Source organism: Ursus arctos, unplaced genomic scaffold (genome assembly GCF_023065955.2).
Source record: "Ursus arctos isolate Adak ecotype North America unplaced genomic scaffold, UrsArc2.0 scaffold_18, whole genome shotgun sequence".
Taxonomy (NCBI): Eukaryota; Metazoa; Chordata; class Mammalia; order Carnivora; family Ursidae; genus Ursus; species Ursus arctos.
In genome coordinates, this window is record NW_026622852.1 from 31,712,610 (window position 1) to 31,736,765 (window position 24,156).

Genomic DNA, 24,156 nt, shown 5'->3' on the forward strand with positions numbered 1-24,156 from the left:
AAGCTGCAAAATTTGCAACACACCTTCCTGATGATTGAGATGGAATTCAGAATTTTAATGTGTGTCTCTGCCTTAGTGTGAGGATTCATGTTTACGTGTGACTGTAGGGGTTAATTTGGCTAAAACATTTTTCTTCCTCTGGTGTTAACTGGTAAAATGAAAGATAATGTGATTCTAATCTCTTCGAAGCTTTTTCTGTTTCAAAAATGGGAGTGTGTTTCTGCAGAGTAGGGCCTTTCAGCTAATAGTTCAGTGAAATTAAATAAGAAAATCATCACAAGGAAAAAATTTTTTTTGTTTTTTCTTTTTATTTTGCCTATATGACAAGACGGATGTTAGCTGAACCTATTGTGGTAATCATTTCATAATACATGTAAATCAAAGCAGCATGCTGTATGCCTTAAACTTATACAGTGATATATGTCGATTATTTCTCAGTAAAACTGGGAAAACATTTTAAAATAAGAAAACAACTTGAGTCATCTGAATGAATATTGCTAATGTGGTTTTGGCATTTATTAAGATGGAGATAAAATGCTATATTTAGATTTACGGATGATTACTTTGCTTGATGTAATTCCTTGCAGAATAATACATGAACTATGATTATGAATGTGATAGACACACACCATTCTTTTTTTTAAATAACTTTTAAAATTTAGATGATTTTTCCTCTTCTTGTTCAAAAGGAGAGCACTGCACATGTAGATTCCAAGAACCCTGCCTCCTTTATCATAAACTTCATTGCAGGGGAGCTAGATGGAAGCCAGCCTTCATTTGGTGACCCCTAGCTGGCTGTGGGTTCTGGATATATTGGGGCTGGCAAAGTATGGTTGAGAAGGACAAGAGGAATTGCCCAAACATGGTGCTAGAAAGACATCTGCACAGACTAGCTGACTAGTGTTTCTAAAGTATGGGTCCCTAGGGGCACCTGGGTGGCTTAGTCTGTTAAGCATCTGCCTTTGGCTCAGGTCACGATCCCCGGGTCCTGGGATCGAGCCCCATGCTGGGCTTTCTACTCAGCGGGGAGCCTGCTTCTCCCTCTACTGCTCCCCCTGCTTGGGCTCTCTCTCTGTCAAGTAAATAAATAACATCTTTAAAAAAATAAAATAAAGTATGGGTCACCAACTGTACAAGCAACCAGGTCTTGGGGTCACAGCAATGCCAGAGCTTACATCTTTTTCTGGATAAAACCAAACTGGGGTGGCATACATTCTTTGTCTAAAATGTTGCCAGTGTGTGAGTTTTGCAGAGGACTCAACATTTGCAGAGAATTCCCATTTAAACAAAGCCAAGCTAACACAACATAAAAGAACCCAAAAGTCATGCACCAGAAAAATGATCCTCTAAGAGTTGCCTGTGCCTCACATCTCGTCTCCGGGAAGGTTTACATCTCTATTCTTGGTTTGTGTTAAATCATATAACGTTTTGCCAAAGGCCACTCCTACCACCCAGAGCCACTCACCCCTATAACCTGAGTTCACCCGTACAGTGCGAGGATTGTTCTGTCACTCTCTTCCCAGCCTCTCGGCCTAAAAGTCCTAGAAGAGGCCGTGGAGCCACCATGTGTGGTGTTCGTGTCTAGATGATTCCCACTGGCAGCACCAGGAAGATGCAGCAGTAGCAGTCTGAAGGGGAAATCGTAGCCTTCACCTGACAGTAACACACAGGACCCCCCCAACACACACACAACCCCCAATGCACACACTAGAAATAAAACCATAACAACCCAGAAAAGCAGCTGTGCAGTGGTGTAAAAAGTTCCTTTTCATGCTTGTCATTCCCTCTGCCTGGAATGCATGTAAAAAGCTTTTCACTTGGGTCAGAATTGTACATCCTAACCACCTCTCACTCCCTGAACCCCACTCTTTCTAAATTTTCCTCCCTAGCCTCTTCTCTCTTCTACTAGCATTCCTCTTCTCCATAGGCAGTTCCACTGTTGACCCTCTACCCTTTCTATCCTTGTCTTTCCTTCCTTCCTTCCTTCCTCATTCATTCATTCATTCATTCATTCATTTCCTACTATGTGTCAGGTACTGTTCCAGGATCTGGGCATACAGCAATAAATGAAAAAGAAGATTCCAGATATTGGGAGGTTTATATCTTGTGGGGAGAAGGAGGTGGAAATATCCCAAAATAATAAGGGAATTTCAGGTCATGACAAGAGCTTTGAAGAGAATCAAACTGGGTAAGTGATAGATAGGGGCTGGGGGTCGGGAAGGTGGAAGGCTGCTTTAGAGAGAATGGAAAGTCCACTGGGAGGGATTAAAATTAAGTTGAGGCCTAAATTATAGGAAAGACTCAGCCAAAGGAGAAGTGTTCCAGATAGAGAGGATGGCCGTGCAAAGGCCTCCCAGTAAGAATCAGTAGAGCAAGTCTAAGCAAGTAAACGCAAGCTGGTGTGGTTAGAGCCTGGAGAACAAGGAAGGGAGTGGTAATAAGACATGAAGTCAGACAATTTGCAGGGGCAAGAGCCCATCTGGCCTGGAGGTTAATGTAGGGGGGCTGAATTTTATTCTAAATGCAGTAGGAAGCCAGGTCCTAGCAAAGTAATGAATTATTTATCTAGAACATTGACTATTCATTATTTAGTTCCTGTGCATTCTCCATAGGCTGGTCCTATAAAGATTTCATGACAGTGGTGCACACAGGAAGAATTTATTACGGGGCACCTGGCTGGCTCAGTCAGTGGAGCATGCGACTCTCGATCTCGGGGTTGTGAGTTTGAGCCCCATGTTGGGTGTAGAGAATACTTAAAAATAAAATCTTTTTTAAAAGAAGAATTTATTACATACGGAGTTTGGGACACACAGGAACAGGTGACAAATTTGAGATCCTCTGCTTCATTCTACATCTTTGTCTTCCTCTCCCATCTCTTGGACATCTTAAAGCTACCCCACTCCTACACTTAGGCCATCTGTTCTTTGCTTCCTTTGGATAAATTCATCATTTGGCTTTGGATTTCCATCTGTTTTTACCCCAAATTATTAATAGAGATGCCTCCTTTGAATCAGTTCATTCATCCGCATTTCTGCGTAGGATGTTAGGGAAAAGATCACGAAAATCTGTTAAGTTCTAAACCAAAATCCCCATTCTTAAGAGTGATGACTCATGACAATGCTACAACCCAGGTCCCGGAGTGAGCTGGAAGCCACAGCACATTCCCACTGCAGTTCTAATAGATTAAGTACTTTTTAATTACATTTTCAATCATCTTTGACACAGCCTCCAAAGGTTTTCCAAATAAAATCCAACCTAAAAACAAAAACAAAACCCGTGCCAGTTAATGAGCATGTCTCAGCAAATTCACTGTGGTTGGGATAAAAATATCCAAGTGGTTCATGTGACTTAAAATTAGCCAACTTCATATCGTGTACTGCTGTAACTCACAATGTATCATAGTGTATGTAAAAATCCCGCAGTAACCGACTCCAATTAGAATGCCTCTCTACCCAAATTAAGTTACCAGTTAAATAAGTTCAACCAGATAAGGAGTGTGTCCGAGGTAAATTAGATTAATCCTATCATCATATTAATCTGATTTGTATTCTCCAGTCGCACAGTTGTATTCTCACCCTTTTTTCTTCAAACAGCAATAAAAAGGAATATGCACAATTCAAATGTTTCCACTTAAGAAATACAACAAAGTCAGTTTTGGATTTTTAAGCAAACAGCCCATAATTGTGAAGAGCTACCTTGGGACTCCAAGATGGGGTGTGTGTGTGTGTGTGTGTGTGTGTGTGTAGTTTAGATACTATTCACGTGAGAAAAATCCATGCACAGAAATGAGAGAGAATGACAAAAGTCTTCTCAGGATACCTCAGTGGAACAAGTGCTTGTATTTGAACTGATATGGCTATGCAAATATACCCAGTCACAACAGGGAACTCCTTAGGCCTGACAATTATTAACCCCTGAAGGGTGAGGCGAGCAGGTTCTGTCAGAGACCTTCACCCTCCTGGTGACCTATGCCCCTTGTAATAGAAAGAGGCCTTTAGTTCTCCTCCAGCCCCCTGGCTTAGGATTAAACGAGACTTCAGCTTTGGCGTAAAGCTGTCAGCTGTCCTAATCAAGGACCGCATACAAAAACTGAACTCCAGGGAGGGACAAAAGGGAGAGAGATTTAGAAGAGGGTGGGGATAAAATAGCAGAACTGAGCCTGCATCTGCAGAAAATGTCCAAAGACGGCAGGCTCTAGTTAAGATCTATGGGGGAAGGTGTCTTAGTGGACAGGTAGAGAAATTAGACAAGGCAAAGATGGCTTTAGCCATCCAGAATGAAGGAGTCAAGGGTAGGGATATCTGCATGCAGTAGACAACTGAATCCGAAAGAGCAGAAATATAAACCAGCAATGATTCCCTATCTTCTGCCTGACTAGCTTAGATGTGACTCTCCTGTTGGTGGACAAAACACATTCACGAGGAGATCCCATCGTTAATGCAACAAACTTGAATGAGTTGTAGGCCAGGTGGTTCTGTTCCCGAACATGGGATGAGCCATGGACCGGGACAGAATGAATCAAACAGCAAAATCTGAACATCCTAACAAGTCATCCAGTAGCTCCACTGACTTCAGACGTTCCTGTGCGACACATGACGTCTCACGATAACAACACGACACACACGTACACCTGCTTGTTCCCCAAGACCAACAGGACAATGAGTTTCTACCACAGGAGCTTACAGAGACATTGTTCCGTCCAGGTTACAATCAGATTCTACAAAAGAGACTTTGACTACACAGATATTTAGAAAATGAATGTAGTTAAGGAAAAAGTACAGGAGCTGGAAGTCAGAGGAGCCACGTTCCCACCTCGGCTCTGCCATTGTCCCGCCACGCAAACCTGGGGATGTTGTTTCACTTCCCCTGGCCTCAGTTTGTCCATCTGCAAAGCATGGTGTGCAACTCCGTGTGCCATGAGCTACTGTCTCAGTGCTCTCAAGGGGGATCTCCAGAAGGAAGCTCACTGGAAATTTAAAAAGCAAACGAAGACACGGGGCTGAAACAACCTTCAACACTTGAACTCCGATGTAGACATCCATCTTCATGAGAGGACCTGACCTCTGGTTTGATAAATATCGTCAAAGAACAGTTAAGGGTAACTTTGGAGGAGAATAGTTTTCAGATGCTCATCTTGCAATAAGCTCGATCATTTCCGGTTTGAACAAACCATTATTTTTGGCTTGGTTGGAGGTGGCGCCAGGTGAAAGCGGAGCTACATCTCCTTCACAAATCACGAGGACAAGTCAGCCTTTATTCTCGCAGTTTGGTCCAGAATGGCTACTCCCCGGGTGGGAGCTCGATGCCCTACTGCACACTTGAAGCAGTACCACTAGTATCTTTATCCAAGATACACTTGAGTGTTACATGCTTATTACAGGGGAGAAAAGAACTAGTATTTGCCAAGTGCTTTCCATGGGCTAAGCACTTGCTGGGTGTTTTACATACATTCTGTCATTTAATCCTCAAGGCAACTTTCAAAGGTAGGTATCGCCATCCCCATTTTACAGGTGAAGAAACTGAGACTCAGAGCGGTCATGACTTGCCCAAGTGCACATCACTAGGACATGCAAGAGATCTGAAATAAAAATTGAGGCCCTTCTGACTTCACAGTCGACACTTTTGCTTTTCTAACATCATGATACCCAGAAGGAAAAAAAAATGAGGGTGAATGATTAGCCAGCAAAATTAGGGGAAAGGATATGCTATTACTAAAGAGCTCACCCGGTTGACATCAGTCTGCAATGTCCAATTTTCAAAGAATCAGACTATGATGGAAATATTCAGTATGAAATCACTACTGAACATAAGCAATCTGACCTTGATGATCCAGAAGGCGCTTCCGGATCTTGCTGTGCCTTAAAGTTCTCACTAACAACACTGACCATCAGTACACTACAGATGCATGGAAAAGAAACACCACGTAACAGAAGCGAGATCACCTGTCTCCAAGTCGCCAGGCACTGCAACGACTTTTACCAGCTTTTACTACACCAGGTCAAAGAAACAAGTGGAACCTGTCAATACGGTCCTGTGTCTTTGGACATATATTCTAGGCATACATCCATTCTCATGCCCCGTGAGAGAGAAATCAATTCAAAAGGATCTCACCTTTCACCAAATTCTACCCTTACAATCCTAAAACGGCCATATCTTTGTGCACAGTATTTTTGGCAGTCACAAGCTCTATCACAAAGCAGAGCTGACAACGAGTGCAGAACACAGCTGGCATTTAAATGCCCCCTGGGTGGGCGGGTCAGACTGCATGAGGCAGTGTGGCTGTGTGGAGGGAGAGGGGTCCCGCCTCAGGGCGAACATCCGCTCCTGCCAGAGTTGTTCTCTGGCGTGTATGTTCTCAGCAGTCTCAGTGCCTAGATCCCTAACAACATATGACAATGAAATAACTGCAAGCAACCATGTCCAAATAAAGAACTCGATGTTGGAATCACCGAGAAGCGGCCAAGTTCAGAAAGGCATTTCTTGGCACGCTAGAGCAGACTGGGATGAAAGTTGTACCGGAGGCTGGAGAAGAGCCCAATGTGCTTCACGAGGTTGGGCTCCACCACGTAGGCCCGCTCCCCCTTGGCCCTCAACAGTGAGTAGAGTGCCATGTCCTTGCCGAAGCCCTTGTGGCAGTACACCTGAGACAGGTAGGTGAGGGTCCGGCGGGCCGCAGGGGCAGGGAAGAGCATGGCGGGGGTGCAACACTGAGAGGCAGGGACCACGCTGTACAGGGAAGGACTCAGCCGCCGCAGTTCCAGGAAATAGTGCCGGCCCACCAGTTCCACCAGACCCATGCTATACAGGGAGAAGAAGAGCATGACGGGCCAGCTGAACCCCGGACGGCTGGCGAACCGCATGTATATCCAGGTTAGCAAGGGCCCCAGCAGCATGCCCACGCCGACCCACTCCAGGATCCGCATGGGCTCTGGGTTGATGTAGTGCTGCAGCCTCTCGGGGTGATAGAGCTTTAGGTAAAGGGCATCTCTGAGGTGCGGCTCGGAGAAGCGAGCCCGCAGAAGGTGCTCCAAGACTGGGAAGATCTGCTCTTCTGGAACGGCGTCATCTTCCACCATCAGGACATAGTCTGGGTTGTAGGTCTGCAGGGAGGACTCCAGGCAATAGACATAGTCCTGCTTCTCCTTCTCAAACGAGTTGGTCGAGGGGTCATCCCCATAATCATCCTCAGTGCCCTCGTAGCGGTTGGCCACAGGGACGTACTTAGACAGCAGCTTGGCGTCGAAATGGCTCACGCTACGTTCCACATTGCACAGGAAGAGTTGGTGCCCCTCGCACTGGGGGCCGCACTGCTGAAGAAGCCGGTGAAACTGGGACACCACCTGCAAGACATAGTGGAAGCCGGGTTGCCTGTCGACAGTGATGATGGTGATGACCAGCCAGGGCCGGGGGGTGGCCTGCCAGACGATGGGCACCGAGCCATTGGCAGACGGCAGCTCCTCAAAGTAGTGGAGGGCAGCTTCACCCTCTTTCAAACTTTGCTGCAGGAACTCCTGACTCATTTGGTTCAGGTGCCAATGGCGCAGATAGAAATAAGAGTGCAGGAGGCGGTGACAGGCGAGGGGGGCCAGCAAGCCGAACGTCACCACTGTTAAGATCAAGAGTTGGACAGCCGTGCTGCCCCAGGAGAGCCGCCGCAGCCTCCGGAGAAGCATGGCAGCGGGAGGGGCTGTTGTGCTCATGAGGTCAACTTCTGGTCAGGTCTGGTCCCAAGAACAAACCATCCTGGAATGCAGGCCCGAATCAGCACAAGTCAAACCTAGAGGGAGACAAGCACAGAATGGTAAGAGGCTTTAAAAAAAAACACAAAAACCCAAAAAACCCAGGGATAGAACGCAGCACATATCAACCCAGAAATTCTAATTCTAGGTGGTAGCTACTAGAGACTTCCAAGTATTTTCTCCAGGACGCTCTTCTTTGGTTGTGTCAGTTAATGATCTCCGGGATTCTTTCATTATTTCTATGAGTAAGGAAATCTTGGTGTATGCCACCAAGTTGCCACATCCACAGACGCTTAGTTGGGTTTCCAATGTGCCAGAAAGTCACCAGGTAGGCTAGTAAGATCCTTATTTCAACGCAGCAGCTACATAGACCTGCGTTCTTAAAACAGACGAAAAAGCAAGACTTGACACAAAGGAAATACACGTTGAAAGTAAATTCCAAAGTAAATGCGTAGTAAGTACTGGTTGACTGATTATGCATAGCAGTTCTTGAAAACTGTCTTTTCTGCACATCCCAAACAAGAAAAGGACTCTTTAGGATTCTCTGAGACGTCTTTGTCAAGATCGTACATTCTTATTTCTCTAATCTCATGCAACTATCCTTAAAACTGCATCTAGTTTAATCCTGATTGTTCTCCCGTTTTATTTTTTATAGCGCTACCATAGGAACCAGTGTCTCCCATATGCAAGCGAACTCCAGGGCCCCAGACTTGGGAGGGGAGGAAATATCTGAAGAAAAGTCCATGAGCAGCTTTGCAATGAGGGAGGGAGGGACAGACAAGAGATCCAGAAAGGATGTTGTATGACGTGACGGCTCAGAGCACAGGCAGGAGGTCAGGCACACGTGTGACTCCCAACTCAGCCCCTCAGCGGGTGGAAAGTCACGTCTCCACAGCTGTGGGGCGCCTGGCTGGCTCAGTCGGAAGAACCTGGGACTCTTGGTCTCAGGGTCCTGACTTGGAGCCCCATGTTGGGTGTAGAGATTACTTAAATAAAACTTTTAAAAACGTATCCATATGGGGGCACCTGGGTAGCCCAGCTGGTTTAGCATCTGACTCTTGGTGTCAGCTCAGGTCGTGGTCTCGGGGTCATGGGATCGAACCAGGGTTGGGCTCCGTGCTCAACTCAGGGTCTGTCTGAAATTCTCTCTCCCTCTCCCTCTGTCCCTCCCCCCACTCATGCACATGCTCTCTCTCTCTTTCTCTAATAAACAAAGACAATCTTTTTTAAAAATATATATTCATACATACAAACTCAAGTAATACCTTGGGAGTAAGTAGGCCTAATGATCGGAGAGAAAACAGACTCATACCGAGAAACAGAATTAAAACGACAAAGCCGGTATAACACCAGTAATGTCAATGCAAAACTAAGCGGTGTCTAAAGAACAGAAGGTAACCCTAAACCTCTTATGTCAGAAGCATAACAAAGTGTGTACACATTTGGAAGAAAAGGCCTAGCTTGTGAGTTATCTTGAAGGAAGGGCCGCCCAGGGACCGTATGAGGTTGTGGTGCAGCGTTCCGGGCTGTCATTTCCGTGTCCTCCCCTTCTTGGGCACACAGAAAGACCATATTCCCTAGCCCATCTTCTTCCAGGTGGGGTCTGGTGACTAGGGCTTGCCAGGAAAATACAAGCAAAGCGTCAGGTGTGACTCCTGGGCCAAGGCGGTTGAGAGCAGATGTGCCTTCCCGAATTTCTCACTCTCCAGTCACCAACTGAGGGGCTCTGGAGGAGGGTGGGGCCAGCAGCGGGCAGGAGCCTGAGGTCTTGAATGACTGCACAGAAGAGAGGTCCTTCCCACTGCTCCCCTCCCAGAAGCCTCCCAGTCTAGAGTGGGCTGTGTGGGAAGTAATACGTCAATCACTGTGTCTAGTCACTGACGATTTTTGGACTTATTACAGCAGTAGGCTACCCAGCCCCCTGGAACTGAGTACAATACCACACCTCTCTCTATAGGGTGATGACATGGTAATTCAACAAAGTCTCATTTTAGCATCAGAAGCACATTATTGTACTGTGGGACCCAGACGTGAGCCAGACTACCCCAGTACCAGTAAGAGATCGGGGTAGTACTTGAAGAGGGAAATAGCAGGGAGAGGTTTGAAGGCAGGCAAGCCCAGGCCTGCTGATTTGTGAACGTTCAGAGTACGGGAGACGGGATGCTTCTCCCTGCGAGCTGCTCAGGCCACTGGAGCTGACAAATCACGTGGATGGGCATCACTGCCAGTAGAAGCCAAGGACTGACACTGGGTGGAGCTTACACTCCTGGTAAGGAATGGAGTCGGTCAGGTGGCTTCCTGCTCACCCTGTTCTCCCGACGCTTGCTCTCACCCAAGAGAGCCGCACCCACTTAGAAGCAGGAACAAAATACAGTCAACAAGATAAGGCATGCAGCTTGGAGAATGCCAGCACCTGGGGAGCGCAAACATGACAATGTGACGATGACAGTGCAGAGCTCTGTGTTGGGTGTAAAATCCCCATCCACACTCCTTCAACACGCTCTTCTGGTGACAGTTTCTGGTAAAGCAAGAATGTGACGCTCTTTAGTCCAGATCAGCCCCAGGGGTGGGGTGTTTAAGGACTCTGTGTGTGAGTGTGTGTACGTGTGTGTGCGCGCAGTCATCATTTAAAAACATAAATCTGATCATATCACTCTCCTGCTTAAAGTCCTTCTTCAGCTTCCCATTGCTCTGTTAATAAAATCCACATTTCTTGTCATGGCCCACTAGACCCTTTATGATCCAGACCGTGTCCTTCCCGGCCATCTTGTTCTATGGGCCCTTCCTCAAGTTACTCAAAATTAGACGTTGGCAATATTTTTCTGTAAAGGGCTGGACAGTAAATATTTTACATTTTGTGGGCCACATACTGTTTCTTTTGCATATTCTTCCTAGACTTTTTCTTTTGTAAAACTCTTTAAAAATATATAAACTATTTTTAGTGCTCTAGCCACATAAAAACAAGCTGCAAGCCAAATCTGGCCAGCAGCCCATAGTTCACCAATCCCTGTTCTAGACTAGCACTCTGCAGTAGAAATACGAGGCAAGAGCCACATAGGTATTTAAATTTTTCTAGCAGCCACAGTCAAAAAGTAAAAAGAAACAGATGAAATTAATTTTAATAATATATTTTAAATACATCAGAACTATTATTTCAACATGAAACCAATATGAATTATTAATGAGGTATTTTTTTTATATTAAGTCTTTGAAATCCAGTGTATATTTTACGTGTACAGTATATCTCAATTCAGACGGGTCACATTTCAAGTAATCAATAGCCACATGTCACCAATTCGCACGGTAGTTCTAGACACACGCATCTTTCAGAACACTGAGTATGCTACACTCTTACCTGACTCCTGGCCTTTGCTCACACAACTCCCACACTCTGGAGCATTTTATTCCCCCACCTTCCCTGCTTCTTCACGTAGATAGCTTTTTCTCATCCTTTAATCCACTCTTCCTGGCCCATGCAAAGTAGGGCCTCCCAAACTGGCACTCACATATTTTGCTAATGGGACTATAACTCAGAATAACCTCTGTAGAATTAATTTGGGATTATTAAAAAAAAAACCACTAACGATGCGGCAATTCCATTTCTAACATTCCTTCCTAGATATATAGTCTCGTGTGAGAAATGACTGGCAGCATCATCTGTAATAGCAAAATACTGCAAGGGCTCATCAACTGAGAGTGAGTCAAAGAAATTATGATACATCCGAAGAATGGAATACAAAGTACCCATTAAAAGCAAGCAAACTTGGAAGAGACCAAGATGGCAACGCAGGAGGCTCCTGAACTTCTCTCCTCCCGTGGACGCATTAAATGTACGGCTACACCAAGAGAAATTCCCCGAGAGAAATCCAGAAACTAGCTGAGGAACCCCTACACATAGGGGAAATGAGATAATACCCACGTTGAAACAGGTAGGAAAGAGAGGCTAGGTAGGAAAGAGAAGCTGAGACACACTCCAGCCATAAACCCACCCCAATACAGTGCCCTATAACCAGGAGGGAACTCCCCATTCCCAGTTTCTTCATGAGGAGTAAAGGGTTTGGACCACACACCTAGCACTCCAAATTTTAAGACTGCCACCTGAAGGATGGGCTCCCGAAACATCTAGCTCTGAGTGCCAATGGGGCTTGCATCCGTGAGACCAACTGGACCATAGCGAACAAAGAAGCAGTTCTTTGCAGGTACATGGGCACTTGCCACCTCCATCCCCTCCAGGGCTCAGCACGCTGGGAGCAGGCAAAAGTGACCATCCCTAGTTGTTCCCTGGAAGGGTTTTGAGGGCATACTTTACAAGTTCCTGCCAGAGGGTCCAGCTTCTAACTTAGCACGTATCTAGGAGCTGGCTGAGATTCTCCCCAGAACCCGAGGGAACCGATAGGCACTTCTCCCACCTTCTCCCACAGGCTCACTCCAATGATAAAACCAGATCGCCAGCATCTCTCTGGAAGGAGCTTATACACAGGCCTGGTGCCCCAGCTTTTGCAGCAACACCTGAGGGATGGGTCCCTGGATTACCTGGCTCTAATCGCCAATGGTATATGACTCAAAAAACTGAGAACCGATAGACGAATTCAGTAAAGTTGCAGGATATGAGATCAACACACAAAAATCAGTTGCATATCTATACACTAATGGAGAAATTAAGAAAAAATCCCACTTACAATTGCATCAAAAATAATAAAATACTTAGGAATAAATTTAATCAAGGAGGTGAAAGATCTGTACACTGAAAACAGTAAGACATTGTTGAAAGAACTGAAAATCACACAAATAAATGGAAAGATATTCTGTGGTTGTGGATTAGAAGAATTAATATTGTTAAAATGTCCATATTACCCAAATGATCTACAGATTCAATGGAATCTCTATTAAAATTCCAATGGCATTTTCCAAAGAAAGGAAAAACAGTCCTAAAATTAGTATGTAACTACAAAAGATCTCGAATAGCCAAGGCAATTTAGAAAACATAGGAGGTAAGCTTCTTGACATTGGTCTTGGCAATGATTTTTTTTTTTAATTTAACACCAAAAGCACAGGCAACAAAAACAAAAATAAATAAGTGGGTCTACATCAAGCTAAAGGGCTTCACACAGCAAAGGACACCATCAATAATATGAAAAGGTAACCTATAAAATGCAAGAAAATATTTGTAAACCACATATTAGACAAGGAGTTCATATCCAAAATATACAGAGAATTCATACAACTCAATAGCAATAATAATAATAATAACAATAGCAATAATAACAATAACCCACTTATTTAAAAACAGGCACAGGAGGACCTGAATAGATGTTTTCCCAAAGAAGACATATAAGCAGCCAACAGGTACATGAAAAGGTGCTCAGGAGCACTAATCATCACGGAAACACAAATCAAAACCCACAATAAAATATCACCTCACACCTACTAAAGACTTCTATTATCAACAAGGCAAGAGATAAGAAGTACTAGCACAGATGTGGAAAAAGGAAATACTTGTAAACTGTTGGCTGAAACATAACCTGGTAGAGACACTATGGAGGTACGGAGGGAAAACAGTATGGAGGTTCCTCAAGAAATTAAAAACACAATTGCCAAATGATCCAGCAATCCCCCATCTGGGTATATATCCAAAGGAAACAAAATCACTCTCTCGAAGAGGTATGCAGCATTGCAGCATTATTCACAATAGCCAAGATATGGAAACAACCCAAATGTCCCCTGATGGATGGATGAATGGATAAAAAATATTTGGTGTATCTATGCAATGGAATATTATTCAGCCTTAAAAAAAAAAAAAAGGATATCCTGCCATTTGTGACAACATGGATGAATCCAGAGGGCATTATGCTAAGTGAAATAAGACAGAGAGAGACAAAAACTGCATGATATCATCTGTATGTGGAATCTAAAAAAAAGTCAAATTCATAGAAGCAGAACAGACAGTTGGTTACCAGTGCTGAGGGGAGGGCTGTGGGTAAGGCTGGTCCGAGTATAAACTTTTAGTTGTAAGATGAATAAGGTCCGAGGCTCTAATGCATAACTTGGCAACTACAGCTGACAATACTGTGCTTGCTAAGATACAATACTGAGATTTGCTGAGAGGAGAACTTACGTGTTCTCACCAAAAAAAAAAAAAAAAAAAAAAAGTTCAAGAAAGCAAAATCTTCATATACAGATATAGAAAAATTTTAAGATATATTTTCAGTGAAAGAAGACCTAGATTAAAAAAAAAAAGACAGACCTAGAAAAGTATGTCTAGCATGCTACCATTTGTGTAGCAAAAGGGGGATAATATATTCAAAGGGCACAGTCTTAGATCCAGGTATGACTGGAGAGGCCCTAAAAGCACCCAGTATTCCCAGAGCCGTGGATTTCTGCTTTATTTTCTAGGATCTTGCTAAGGGGCCTGGTGTGCGTGCAGGGCTGGTTTCAAATTTGCTGCACAAAAGAGGCTTGTATGTTTCAGGTGGATACAAAGGGAGAAGACTTTCTTGAAGCTGTTCATCAAGCAAGCACGATGATCTTCCTTTGATTTCGTTATTTGTATGGGGCAGGAGAAGTAAAGATGTCAGTCCTCTCCAAGCCCCCCTGTGCTACTGCCCTCAGGCCCTATTATCCTGTCCCTTGATACCCCAGGCTCCTGATTCTCTCTCCCCTCTGGCAGGTGGGTCAGGAACGGGAGCACCTGGTGCCGACATCAAGGGAACCTTTAATGCCAGGCAATTTCCTCATGGGGGCAATAAAATCATTAACATCTCAGAAATAACCTGCTTTAAAAATATGGTGTGAGACTGCTGTTCTCTTGATCATCAGGGAAGGACTGGGGTTCAGTTCAGAGGACACGTGGTCCCTACCTACACAGATAAGCTTTTGCTGGGGTGATGAGCAGCCCAGACCTTTAGCGCTTACGATAACGACATGCATTTCTTGCTCATGGGTCTGTGGATAGCTGTGGTTCAGGTGGGTTCAGCTCCAGACTGAGGGTCAGAATCAGGTTGTTCCATGTACCTCTTGTTCCAGGTCAGGTTGCAGAAGGAACAGACATCTGGGCATGCTCCTTTGGTGGACGGCAGGTGCACAAGAGTCATAACACAAAAGGTACATGTATGGCCTCACTTAAGCAGGCCATAGATTGAGTCCACTCACCATGCACTAGCCAAAGCAGTGGGGCAGGGATTTTTACTCCTCCTGCAGAGCAGAGGAAGGGGAAAATGAAGGTTCAATGGAAAGCAAAAGCAGGAGGCCAATTTCTAAGCTCTCAGGAAAAAAAAAGAAAGGCTCTAGCAATCTGCTGAGAGTCTGGGACATTTTTCTAAAATGCTCACAAGGCATCTGGCCCCCTATCACTATACACGGTATGAGTCAGGACAGACTAGAGTAATGACTTCTAAATCTCAGGGGTTTATAGGAAAAGAGGTTTAATTCTTGCTCATGTTACTCGTCCGTTATGGATCAGTGAAGACTGCAACCTGTCATTCGCACTCCAGGACCCAGGTAGATGAACTGCCTCTTTTCTAGACATCGCTGGTTTTGTGGCAGAGGAGAAAGAGACGGATAGTGGATCACAAGCTGGCTCTCAAAGCCACAGCTCGAAAACGACACACATCACGTCCACCTACCTTCACTGACCAGAGCGAGTTACATAACAACCCTTAAGTTCAAGAGAACAGAGTTATGTAATTTTCCTGCAAGAAGGGGTACCAGAAGACATATGGCCAAGCCTGAAGCCAATGATCAGGGAAATATATGTCTCTCCAGGGAGAGGCCGAAAATATCTTGAACAATAATGCAATCTAGTACATCCATCTTGGGCCATGGGAGGTGGGATCAGATCCTTCAATGATCAGATGACTGGTTTGCCTAAAATCCAGCCACATGGAGTTAGGTAGGCATTCAAGACTATGTTCTTATGTGCTTTTGAAAACATCTTCTTAAAGGATTTAGCCAATTGCTGCACAGTGGGGTGTGGTGTTCAAGGCCTCCTATAATTTATTTCACTTCACTGGTTTGGTTTTAAGATAACTTACCTGAAAACAGGATTTTGCATTGGTAGCTGGAAGGAAGGAGGTCTCTACTTCCAGCCCAATATGGGGATGGAATAGAAGTAGGCCCATGTGTGCATTATCATTCTTTTTCCAGAATTCCATAGTCACCCATGGCATCACCAGCTCAGGACCACATCCAGGGATGCTGGGGACTGACTGGAATCTGTGAGGTGGCCTGGAAACAATGACACCGTTACAGCCCCGATTCTACTGTGTAATGATTACTGAGTTGTTATCTGTGCCTTACTGGTGTACTTTGAAACAGAACCATTTTGTAAACTGGATTATGTCTGTTACTGTGTCTTGTATGGAGGGCTCAGAAAAGACAGTAAAAGACACTAGACACCAAGAAATGAACGTGAAATAGGACTAGAATGAATAAACGGAGCGACAATGGCAGTTACATTTTACTGCAGCTTCTAAAAATTAAGCTGGGGGCACCTGGGTGGCTCAGTTGGTTAAGTGGCCGACTCTTGATTTCTGCTCGGGTCATGATCTCAGGGTCATGGGATCGACCCATGCATCGGGCTCTGTGCTCAGCAGGGAATCTGCCGGAGATTCTCTCTCTCTCTCTCCCTCTCCCCCTGCACTCTCTCTCTAAAAGAAATAAATCTTTTAAAAAAATAAAAATTAAGCTGAAGGGGTCAGAGAGGTATGTGAGACAGTACACAAGGCTGAGTGTCCAGAGATAAGCAGTCAAGAAGTCTGCTCTCCTACGTGAATGGCACCGCCACTCACCCAGGAACCTTGGGTCCAAAAGACCAGTATGCTCTGACTACTCACCCCTATCCAGTCACTTCCCAAATCCTAGCAATGCCACCTGTATGGCCTCTTTGATGCCCCTCTCCTCCCTTCCCCTCCCCTCCCCTCCTCTCCCCTCCCCTCCCCTCCTCTCCTCCCACAGCCATGCCCTTCTGCACTGCCTCACCCTTGTTACTCCTCATCCCCTCCAGGCCAGCTGACGGCAACAGGTTCCTAACTAGGCCTCCGACTTCTAGAAGGAGCAATGGATTGGAAGCCAAAAGATCTCAGTCCAGGTCTGGTCCCAACATTCACTCGCTGGGTCCATCTATAAAGAAATCATTTATCTGAGACTATTCTGCCTCTGTCAAATAGGAAAATGAAAAATACCTCATTTTTGGAGGCATTGTGAGGATAAAGTGAGACAATGGCTATAAAAGCCATTTGTCAGAGAGAAGACACCGCAAATGATGGTAATGTCTGACATTATCACCATCCATCTGAACATACGAAGCACAAATCTGAACATGGCGCTCTTTTCTGTGGGACTGTTCATGATTCCCCGACGACTATAGAACGAAGTCCACATTCTTCGCCAAGATTCTTCACAATCCAGTTTCAACTATCCCTCCAGTCTTATTTCTTCACCTCACACAGGCTACTTAACCATCAAGAATCAGCTCCAAAGGGACCTCTTAAAAACCAACCCTCATCTGCCCCAACCAGAAAAAAACTCTTGCTTCTCAAGTGCTTGGCCCCTTTACATAAATTTCCCCCCCCAGAACATTTATCACTTGCTACTTTGGACTGTATCTTTGGATAGCTACCACTTGTTAAGCTCCTACTACATATCCAAGTTCTGTAATAGACTCTTACATCTATTTCATTTAACCAAAATAGCAACTCTCGAATAGCAATGGAACTAATTCCTTTTAGAGGAAAAAAATAAATGCTACCAAGTTGAAAGCAGGAAATTAAAACAGAGGAGAAATTCCAAAGCCTATATTTTGTCCACAATGCCTGCTGCCCTGCATGGCTTTATTCATGACCTCTGACTTATGCCCCAATTGGACTTATAAATCCTTTGTTAGTGGATTCAGTCTGATTTATCTTTGGTATCCCTTGCAGACTCACCACAGTACTCTGTGCATAGGAGAGGCTCAATGTTTGTGAAGCAAATAAATGCTGATAGTCAAGTCATTTAACCTCTGTGGGTCTCAATTCCTCAGCTATAAAATTGGAAGTATCAAAGAGCACGGCCTTACAATGTGCAGCGATCCACTTATTTGTACATGTCTGCTAAGCACGTATTATGTGCTAGGCAACGTTCTAAGCAGCTCATCAATCCTCGTAAGAAGCCTGTGAGAAATACTATTATTCAGCCCATTTTATACCTGAAAAAGCTAAAGACAGAATTAAGTTGTACCAAAGGTTAACAAAGCTTCTAAGTGGGTGGGAAAACTTGAACCTAGGCAGACAGGCTCCAGAAGCCATGTTCTCAACCAATATGCAATACTGTCTCTGCAGAGATTGGAAACCCAAGAAAACCAGCTGAAAAATCATTAGAAACGGTAACAGAGTTTCAGAATGCAAACGTAAATATTAATATGTAAAAATAATAATGTAAAAACATTTTAAAATAACATCTAGTATTATACACACACACATAAACTGCTTTACCTAATCAGACAATAACCCAATTAATTAATGGGATAAAAGATCCCTGTGAGAATGGGGTAAAAAACTTAGGAATAAATTTTTTGAATATGCAGAATATACACACATACTATAAAATTCTCCTGAAAGATATTTTAAAAGTTTTAGTAAGTGGAGAAACATAGCATTTCCCCAGGATAGAGATCCTCTTTTAACATATCCTCTTTTAACATAATGTCCGTTCAATTTACTTTAAGAGGGAGTGGCCCAGTTCAACAAACGGGCACTTGATATAAATTGGTGCAACCTTTGGAAGGAAAGTTGAACCAGTATCTATAAAAATTTTATATGTGCATCCCCCTTGACATAGAAATTCTTTCAAGAATCTATCCCACAGAAATGCCAACACTTGCTACCAAAGATGGACAAGGAATGTTCATGGCAGTTTTGTTTGTAATAGTAAGAAAGAGAAAGATAAAGAGGGGGAGGAGGGACAGGGGAGGGGAGGAGAGGAAGAAGGAAGGAGGAACTGCAGGGGAAAAAAATGCCCAGCAACAGGAAACATATTTTTAGGTAATTATACAAAGCGATAAGAAGCCATTAAAAAGGAAGAGAAAGCTAACTAACATTTGCAAAGTCTTAGCTGCGTCTCTGCTATGGACTGAATGTGCTCCCCCCAAATTCGTGTATTAAAACGCTAATGCTCAATGTCATGGTATTTGGATATGGGGTCTTCGGGAGGTAATTAGGTCTTGGCGGTGGAACTCTCATGTTGGGTTAGTGCCCTTAAAAGAAGAGGCGGGAGAGAGCAGGCTTCCTCTCTCTGCCACTGAGAATAGAGTGAGAAGGTAGCATCCATACACCAGGAAGAGGGCCCTCAGCGGAACCCAGCTATGCTGCAACCCTGATTTCAGACTTTCAGCACCCAGAAGGAAATGTTTTGCTGTTTACACCACCCAATCTATGGTAATTTGTTACAGTCTGAGAGATTTTAAGTCTCTAAGGGAAAAATAATGCAAGATATGTCAATGCAATTGTAGAAAAATGTACATAGTATGGTCATTCCGTTTTTGATATGGAGTATAACTTAGTGAACGAAAGATGAAGGTATGGAGGAATGGAAGCTTCCTGTTTTGCTTCCAACACTTTTTTTAAAAAAGATTTTATTTATTTCAGAGAGAGAGGAGAGAGAGAGCACACAAGCATGAACGGGGGAGGGGAACGGGCAGAGGGAGGAGACTCCCCGCTGAGCAGGAAGCCTGACATGGGGCTCAGTCCTGGGACCTTGAGATCGTGTCCTAAGCAGAAGGCAGACACTTACCCAACTGAGCCACCCAGGCGCCCCCTTTCAACACTTTTGTAAAGAGTAGGTACTAATTTTATGATAATTATTAAACATTCATTCAACAAATACTGAGTCTTGTGCCGGGCATTGGGATGGTGAACATGACACTCAGGGCCTCACTTTGCTGGCACATATATAAAAATTGGGAGGATGTATCAAAGATTAGCATGGCAATGATGACATCAATTTTATGTAGCGCTTCATAATTTTTTATTATGATGGTGGTTACATTTGATAAAATTCATCAAAATAAATTTAAATGGTGTGTTTCATGGCATGTCAACTATACTTCAATAAAATTGATTTTTCTAAGAGCCAGGAAAATGATATTACAGAGTAGTAAGAGAGAATCTGCCTGACCAGATCTTAAACCTACTATAAAACTTCAGTAATTAAAATAACATGGCACCAGCACCAAAATATGCTGATAAATAGACAGATGAGAAAATCCACAGATACAAACATGTAATAACTTAATCTACCGTAACGGAAGCAATTTAAATTAGGGGTGAAAAATGGACTTAATAGCTTTGCGGCAACTGGCTACCTCTTCAGGAAAAGTAAATTAGCTCTCCACTTTACAACTTAAGCTAGAATAAATTTCACATTAAAATATTCAAACAAAAGCTTAAAGGTACCTGAAGAAAATACAGAAGAATATTTACATATTTTAGGAAAGGCCTAAAGGAAAGCCTCTTCTCAGCAAGGTCCACAAGCAAAGCAGAAACCATTAAAAAAAAAAATATATATATATATATATATATATACACATACATACATGACTAAATGAAAAAGTTAAATTTGTATATGGTCAAAGATGAAAAACTGACAAAACCATCAAGCAAATTGGGAAAGACTATGCAACATAAACGACAGAATTACTTCTTTAATGCTTAATATATAAAGAGTGCTTAAAAATCAGGAACAGAAAGATACTCCAGTTGAAAAGGGGGCAAAAGAGGGGCGCCTGGCTGGTTCAGACGGTGACATGTGCAACTAGTGATCTCGCGGTTCTGAGTTCGAGCCCCAGGTTGGGCACAGAAATTACTTTTAAAAGGGGGGTGGGGTGGGGCAAAAGAATTAAGATCCTTCACCCCTGCAAATGCAAAAGGCCAGTACACAGAGGAAAAGCTATTAGTTCCCCCTGGGTAACCAGACGTGCAAATTAAAACAAGATGCTATTTTTGCCCACCTTATCGGTTTAGATGTTTGTATGCAGAGAAAACTTTAAGACGATATCCAGAAAAACTCAACAATCTAGATGAAGTTTCAAGTTATCTTTATTTTCTCCTTTACATTTTTGTTTCCTGAATGCTTTGTAATACGCTAATCCTTTAAAAAATTCTAATAATCTTAATAATCTTAGGTGTTAGACACACGTAGTTTTCTCTTGTCACCTCCCAAAGTACCTGGTACAGTGCACTCTAGAATTGCACCCCATAATCTTAATAATGTTAGGTGTTAGACACACGTAGTTTTCTCTTGTCACCTCCCAAAGTACCTGGTACAGTGCACTCTAGAATTGCACCCCTAAAAAAAGCTATCCCTCTTACCAGGTTCAGTGCTCCTGGGGAAATACACGTGCGCACACGCACACACAGCTGCAGGTTTTGCTAATGGCCCGCATAGTGAGATCATCATTGGAGCCACTCTGCGCTTCTCCCGGGGACAGCACGCGACCAGCAGGGGGTGCCAGGGTCACACCCACCCAGCAGGAGTTCTAGCCCCTGGGCACTTCGGGCGCAGTGCGGCACCGGCAACGCCCGCGCCCAGAGGCCAGGAGGAGGATGTGACTAGCGGGGGTGGGTGGTCCTCTCCACTCCTCGCGGAAAGAGAATGGGAGCGGAAGACCACAGTCCCGGATCTAGCGTCTGCTGCTGACCTTGGGCAGTCCCCGCCGCTCTCGGGCCTCAGTTTCCCCACCCGTAGGTAGAGGCTAACGGTTACGATCGCTGCGCTGGCTCCCTTCGTCTGGTCTTTCCGGGAGCTGGGAGGGACGCCTTCCTCTGCCGGGTCGCCCTTCCTCGGTCCCCAGGCTGCGAGGTCGCGCGCAGAAACCCCACGCCGCGGCAGCGCTTTGGCGAGCCCCGCTGGCCCGAGGGGCGGACGCGCGAGGGACCCTCGCCGCGTGCCGGCGGCCATTAGACGATGTGCCCTTTGGCTGTGAGGCCCGGCCAGGCTGGCCAGGAGCAGGGTCTTACCTGGGCTCGCACGCGCCTGGCTCGCGCCTTCCTGTCGGCCTCGCCGAGCTGCCGAAGCGGGCGAAGGGTGGAGAGACGCCCTCGCCGCGACACTCATTCATCCCTGCCCTGACACCCGCCCCGGCCGCGCGGGGGACACCTCTCTGGGGTCCCCGCGGTCCTCCGGCAGGAAGCGGCCGGCGTCCGGGGCCGGGCCGCAGCGAAGCTCGCCTGCCCAGAACGCACGGCCGGGGGCGCAGGCCCTCCGGAGCTGCGCCAGCACCCGCCGCAGCTCTCCCCGCGCCAGCGGCGGCCCGGGTAATCCTCGTCCTCACGCTCCGGCCGCGATGCCAGAGGGGCTGGGCAGATTGCACGCAGGGAAAACCTACCCGGTGGGGGCAGTCAGCTCCGTCCTCCGCGCACGCCGAGGGCCGCCTCTGGTGTCGCCTAGGCGGGCTGGCTCATCGCCACAGAGGAGCCATCGCCCAACCCTGAGGCCCGGGCGGAGCGGGCGCAGCGCGGTTCGGGTGCGCGCCCGAGCCTCACCTCCTCCCGCGGCGCAGCTCCCGCGCCGGGTCCCCTCGCTCCGGCAGGCCATGTGACCTGCGAGCTGCGGAGCGACCGCAGCCCCCAAAACCAGCTTGAGGGGAAAAAAGGACGGCAAAAGGCGCCAACTGATGGGCAGAAAGGGAAAAGCAGGCTCAGGGCTAAGGATATGGAAAATGCTGAAGATTGAGGTCTCCGCGCTTTTCACAGCCCCAGCCGGCCTGCAAGCGTGTTCTCCGCTGGAGGGAATTGGTTTTGCCCATAATAAAAATAATAGCCGACACCACTTCCGCCCCCAAACCCCACCGCACCCTACCTTATGCCAGGCGCCTCATGAACGTTCCTCTAGATCTCACTTCACTCCTGGACATTATAGATTATCATCCCCAATTTGCAAACTACGAAAGATTTGAGAAGATAATAGAGAAGTGCAAACCCTTCCTGATTCCAAAAGCCAGCAATGTAAACATTTATTTTAAAAATCAGAAAGGTTTGGTTTAACCAGGTCACCTAGCCAGGCATGGGTGTTAGGTTTGTGGTTCTTTCCACTTACCTGTCAGTCTCCCGGGGGTGGCTTCCGTGGTTCAAAACCCATTCCCAACCCTTCATTTTGGCGGATATTTATTGAAGAATTGTTCTGACGTCGTGCCAACACCACAGATGAGAATGAGGTAAGAATGAGACCGCCTACTTCCAGACTCCCTGTACATGAGAAGGTTGAAAATTTTGCACAGAATGTCTAGGAGAGAGAGCTGAGCAAAGGGAGAAGAGACTCACGAAAAGAGATGTCTGAAAAGTGGCTCTCATTACTAATGAAGGGCTTTTATGCGTTGAGAGATGTCATTTCTGAGCTTTGTCTCTCAGAAATTATTTAGTTAACAGGCCACAGAGGTTTAATAAGAGATCCAAAAATAACTAGGTGAGAGCTGAAGGAGATAACTTACTGCTCATTATCAAAATGCCAAGTATTCACTAAGTATATAATAAATGCTCATTTAAGTGGTGATGTGATCTGTCATACATTATAACCTTTATTTTATTCACATACCATGAATGAAACTACCTAAAATCTATCCACTTCTAAAAAAGAGCAGTGAGGTCTCAAGGCAATTCAGTCTCCACAGGAGACCTGCAGAATATTTTTTCCCCTCAGATAGGTCGTCACTACTCATTCCAGCATAGGTATGTACATCTGTTCCTGCCTTCAGGGCTGCCCCAAGTCATCCAAGCAGAAGCATGTTTCTTTGGTGAGAGGAATAGAAGCCAGCATGATATTTCATCAAGGGAGCACATAGAGATTTATTCATATTAATGAAATGACATCTCTCAATGCATGAAAGCCCTGCATTAGAAAGCTATTACTTTGGGTCTCAAATGTTCTTCAGTCTTCCAGAATCCTATTTTAAGCAAATATTGTTCTGAATGGTGTAACACTGGGGGTATGAGAAAATGGGCACATTGGTTGAAAACAAGTGCTGAGGAGCCCAGGGAAGCGATGTGGAATGAGCCTGGGGAGGGAAAACGGAAGCCAAAGGAAAATGAAAGCCAGCTAGATTCCACTCTGGCTTCCTAGGGTTTCCACCTCATGGTTTTATTGCCTTTCTCAGCACTTCTAATTCTGGGTCAGCTTGCCTTTCTAGGCCAGGGGTTAGCAAACTACAGCTCACTGCCTGTTTTTGTGTGGCCTACGAACTAAGAATGGTTTTTTGTTTTTCTTTTTTTAAAGATTTTATTTATTTATTTGACAGAGAGGGAGCACAAGCAGGGGGAGTGGCAGGCAGAGGGAGAGGGAGAAGCAGCTCCCTCGAGGAGCAGGGAGCCCGACTCGGGGCTCGATCCCAGGACTCTGTTAACCAACTGAGCCACCCGGGCGCCCCAAGAATGGCTTTTATAATACTGAA

At 45.2% G+C, this 24,156-nt stretch overlaps 1 protein-coding gene across 5 annotated transcripts; it reads right to left on the reverse strand.

Annotated features, from left to right (window-relative positions):
• Positions 1-288: 288 nt before the first annotated feature.
• On the reverse strand, positions 289-23,122 carry PGAP4 (post-GPI attachment to proteins GalNAc transferase 4). Of its 5 annotated transcripts, XM_057313629.1 has the most exons (3): positions 22,809-23,122; positions 22,572-22,653; positions 289-7,777 (listed from the first exon to the last, which is right to left on the reverse strand). In XM_057313629.1, the coding sequence occupies exon 3, from the start codon at positions 7,698-7,700 to the stop codon at positions 6,489-6,491; it is 1,212 nt and encodes a 403-aa protein (XP_057169612.1). In that variant the 5' UTR covers positions 7,701-7,777; positions 22,572-22,653; positions 22,809-23,122; the 3' UTR covers positions 289-6,488. The 5 variants fall into 5 exon arrangements, with proteins under 5 accessions (XP_057169612.1, XP_057169611.1, XP_026361898.1 ...); XM_057313628.1 differs by lacking the exon at positions 22,572-22,653; XM_026506113.4 differs by lacking the exons at positions 22,572-22,653; positions 22,809-23,122 and adding an exon at positions 22,099-22,390.
• Positions 23,123-24,156: the final 1,034 nt, after the last annotated feature.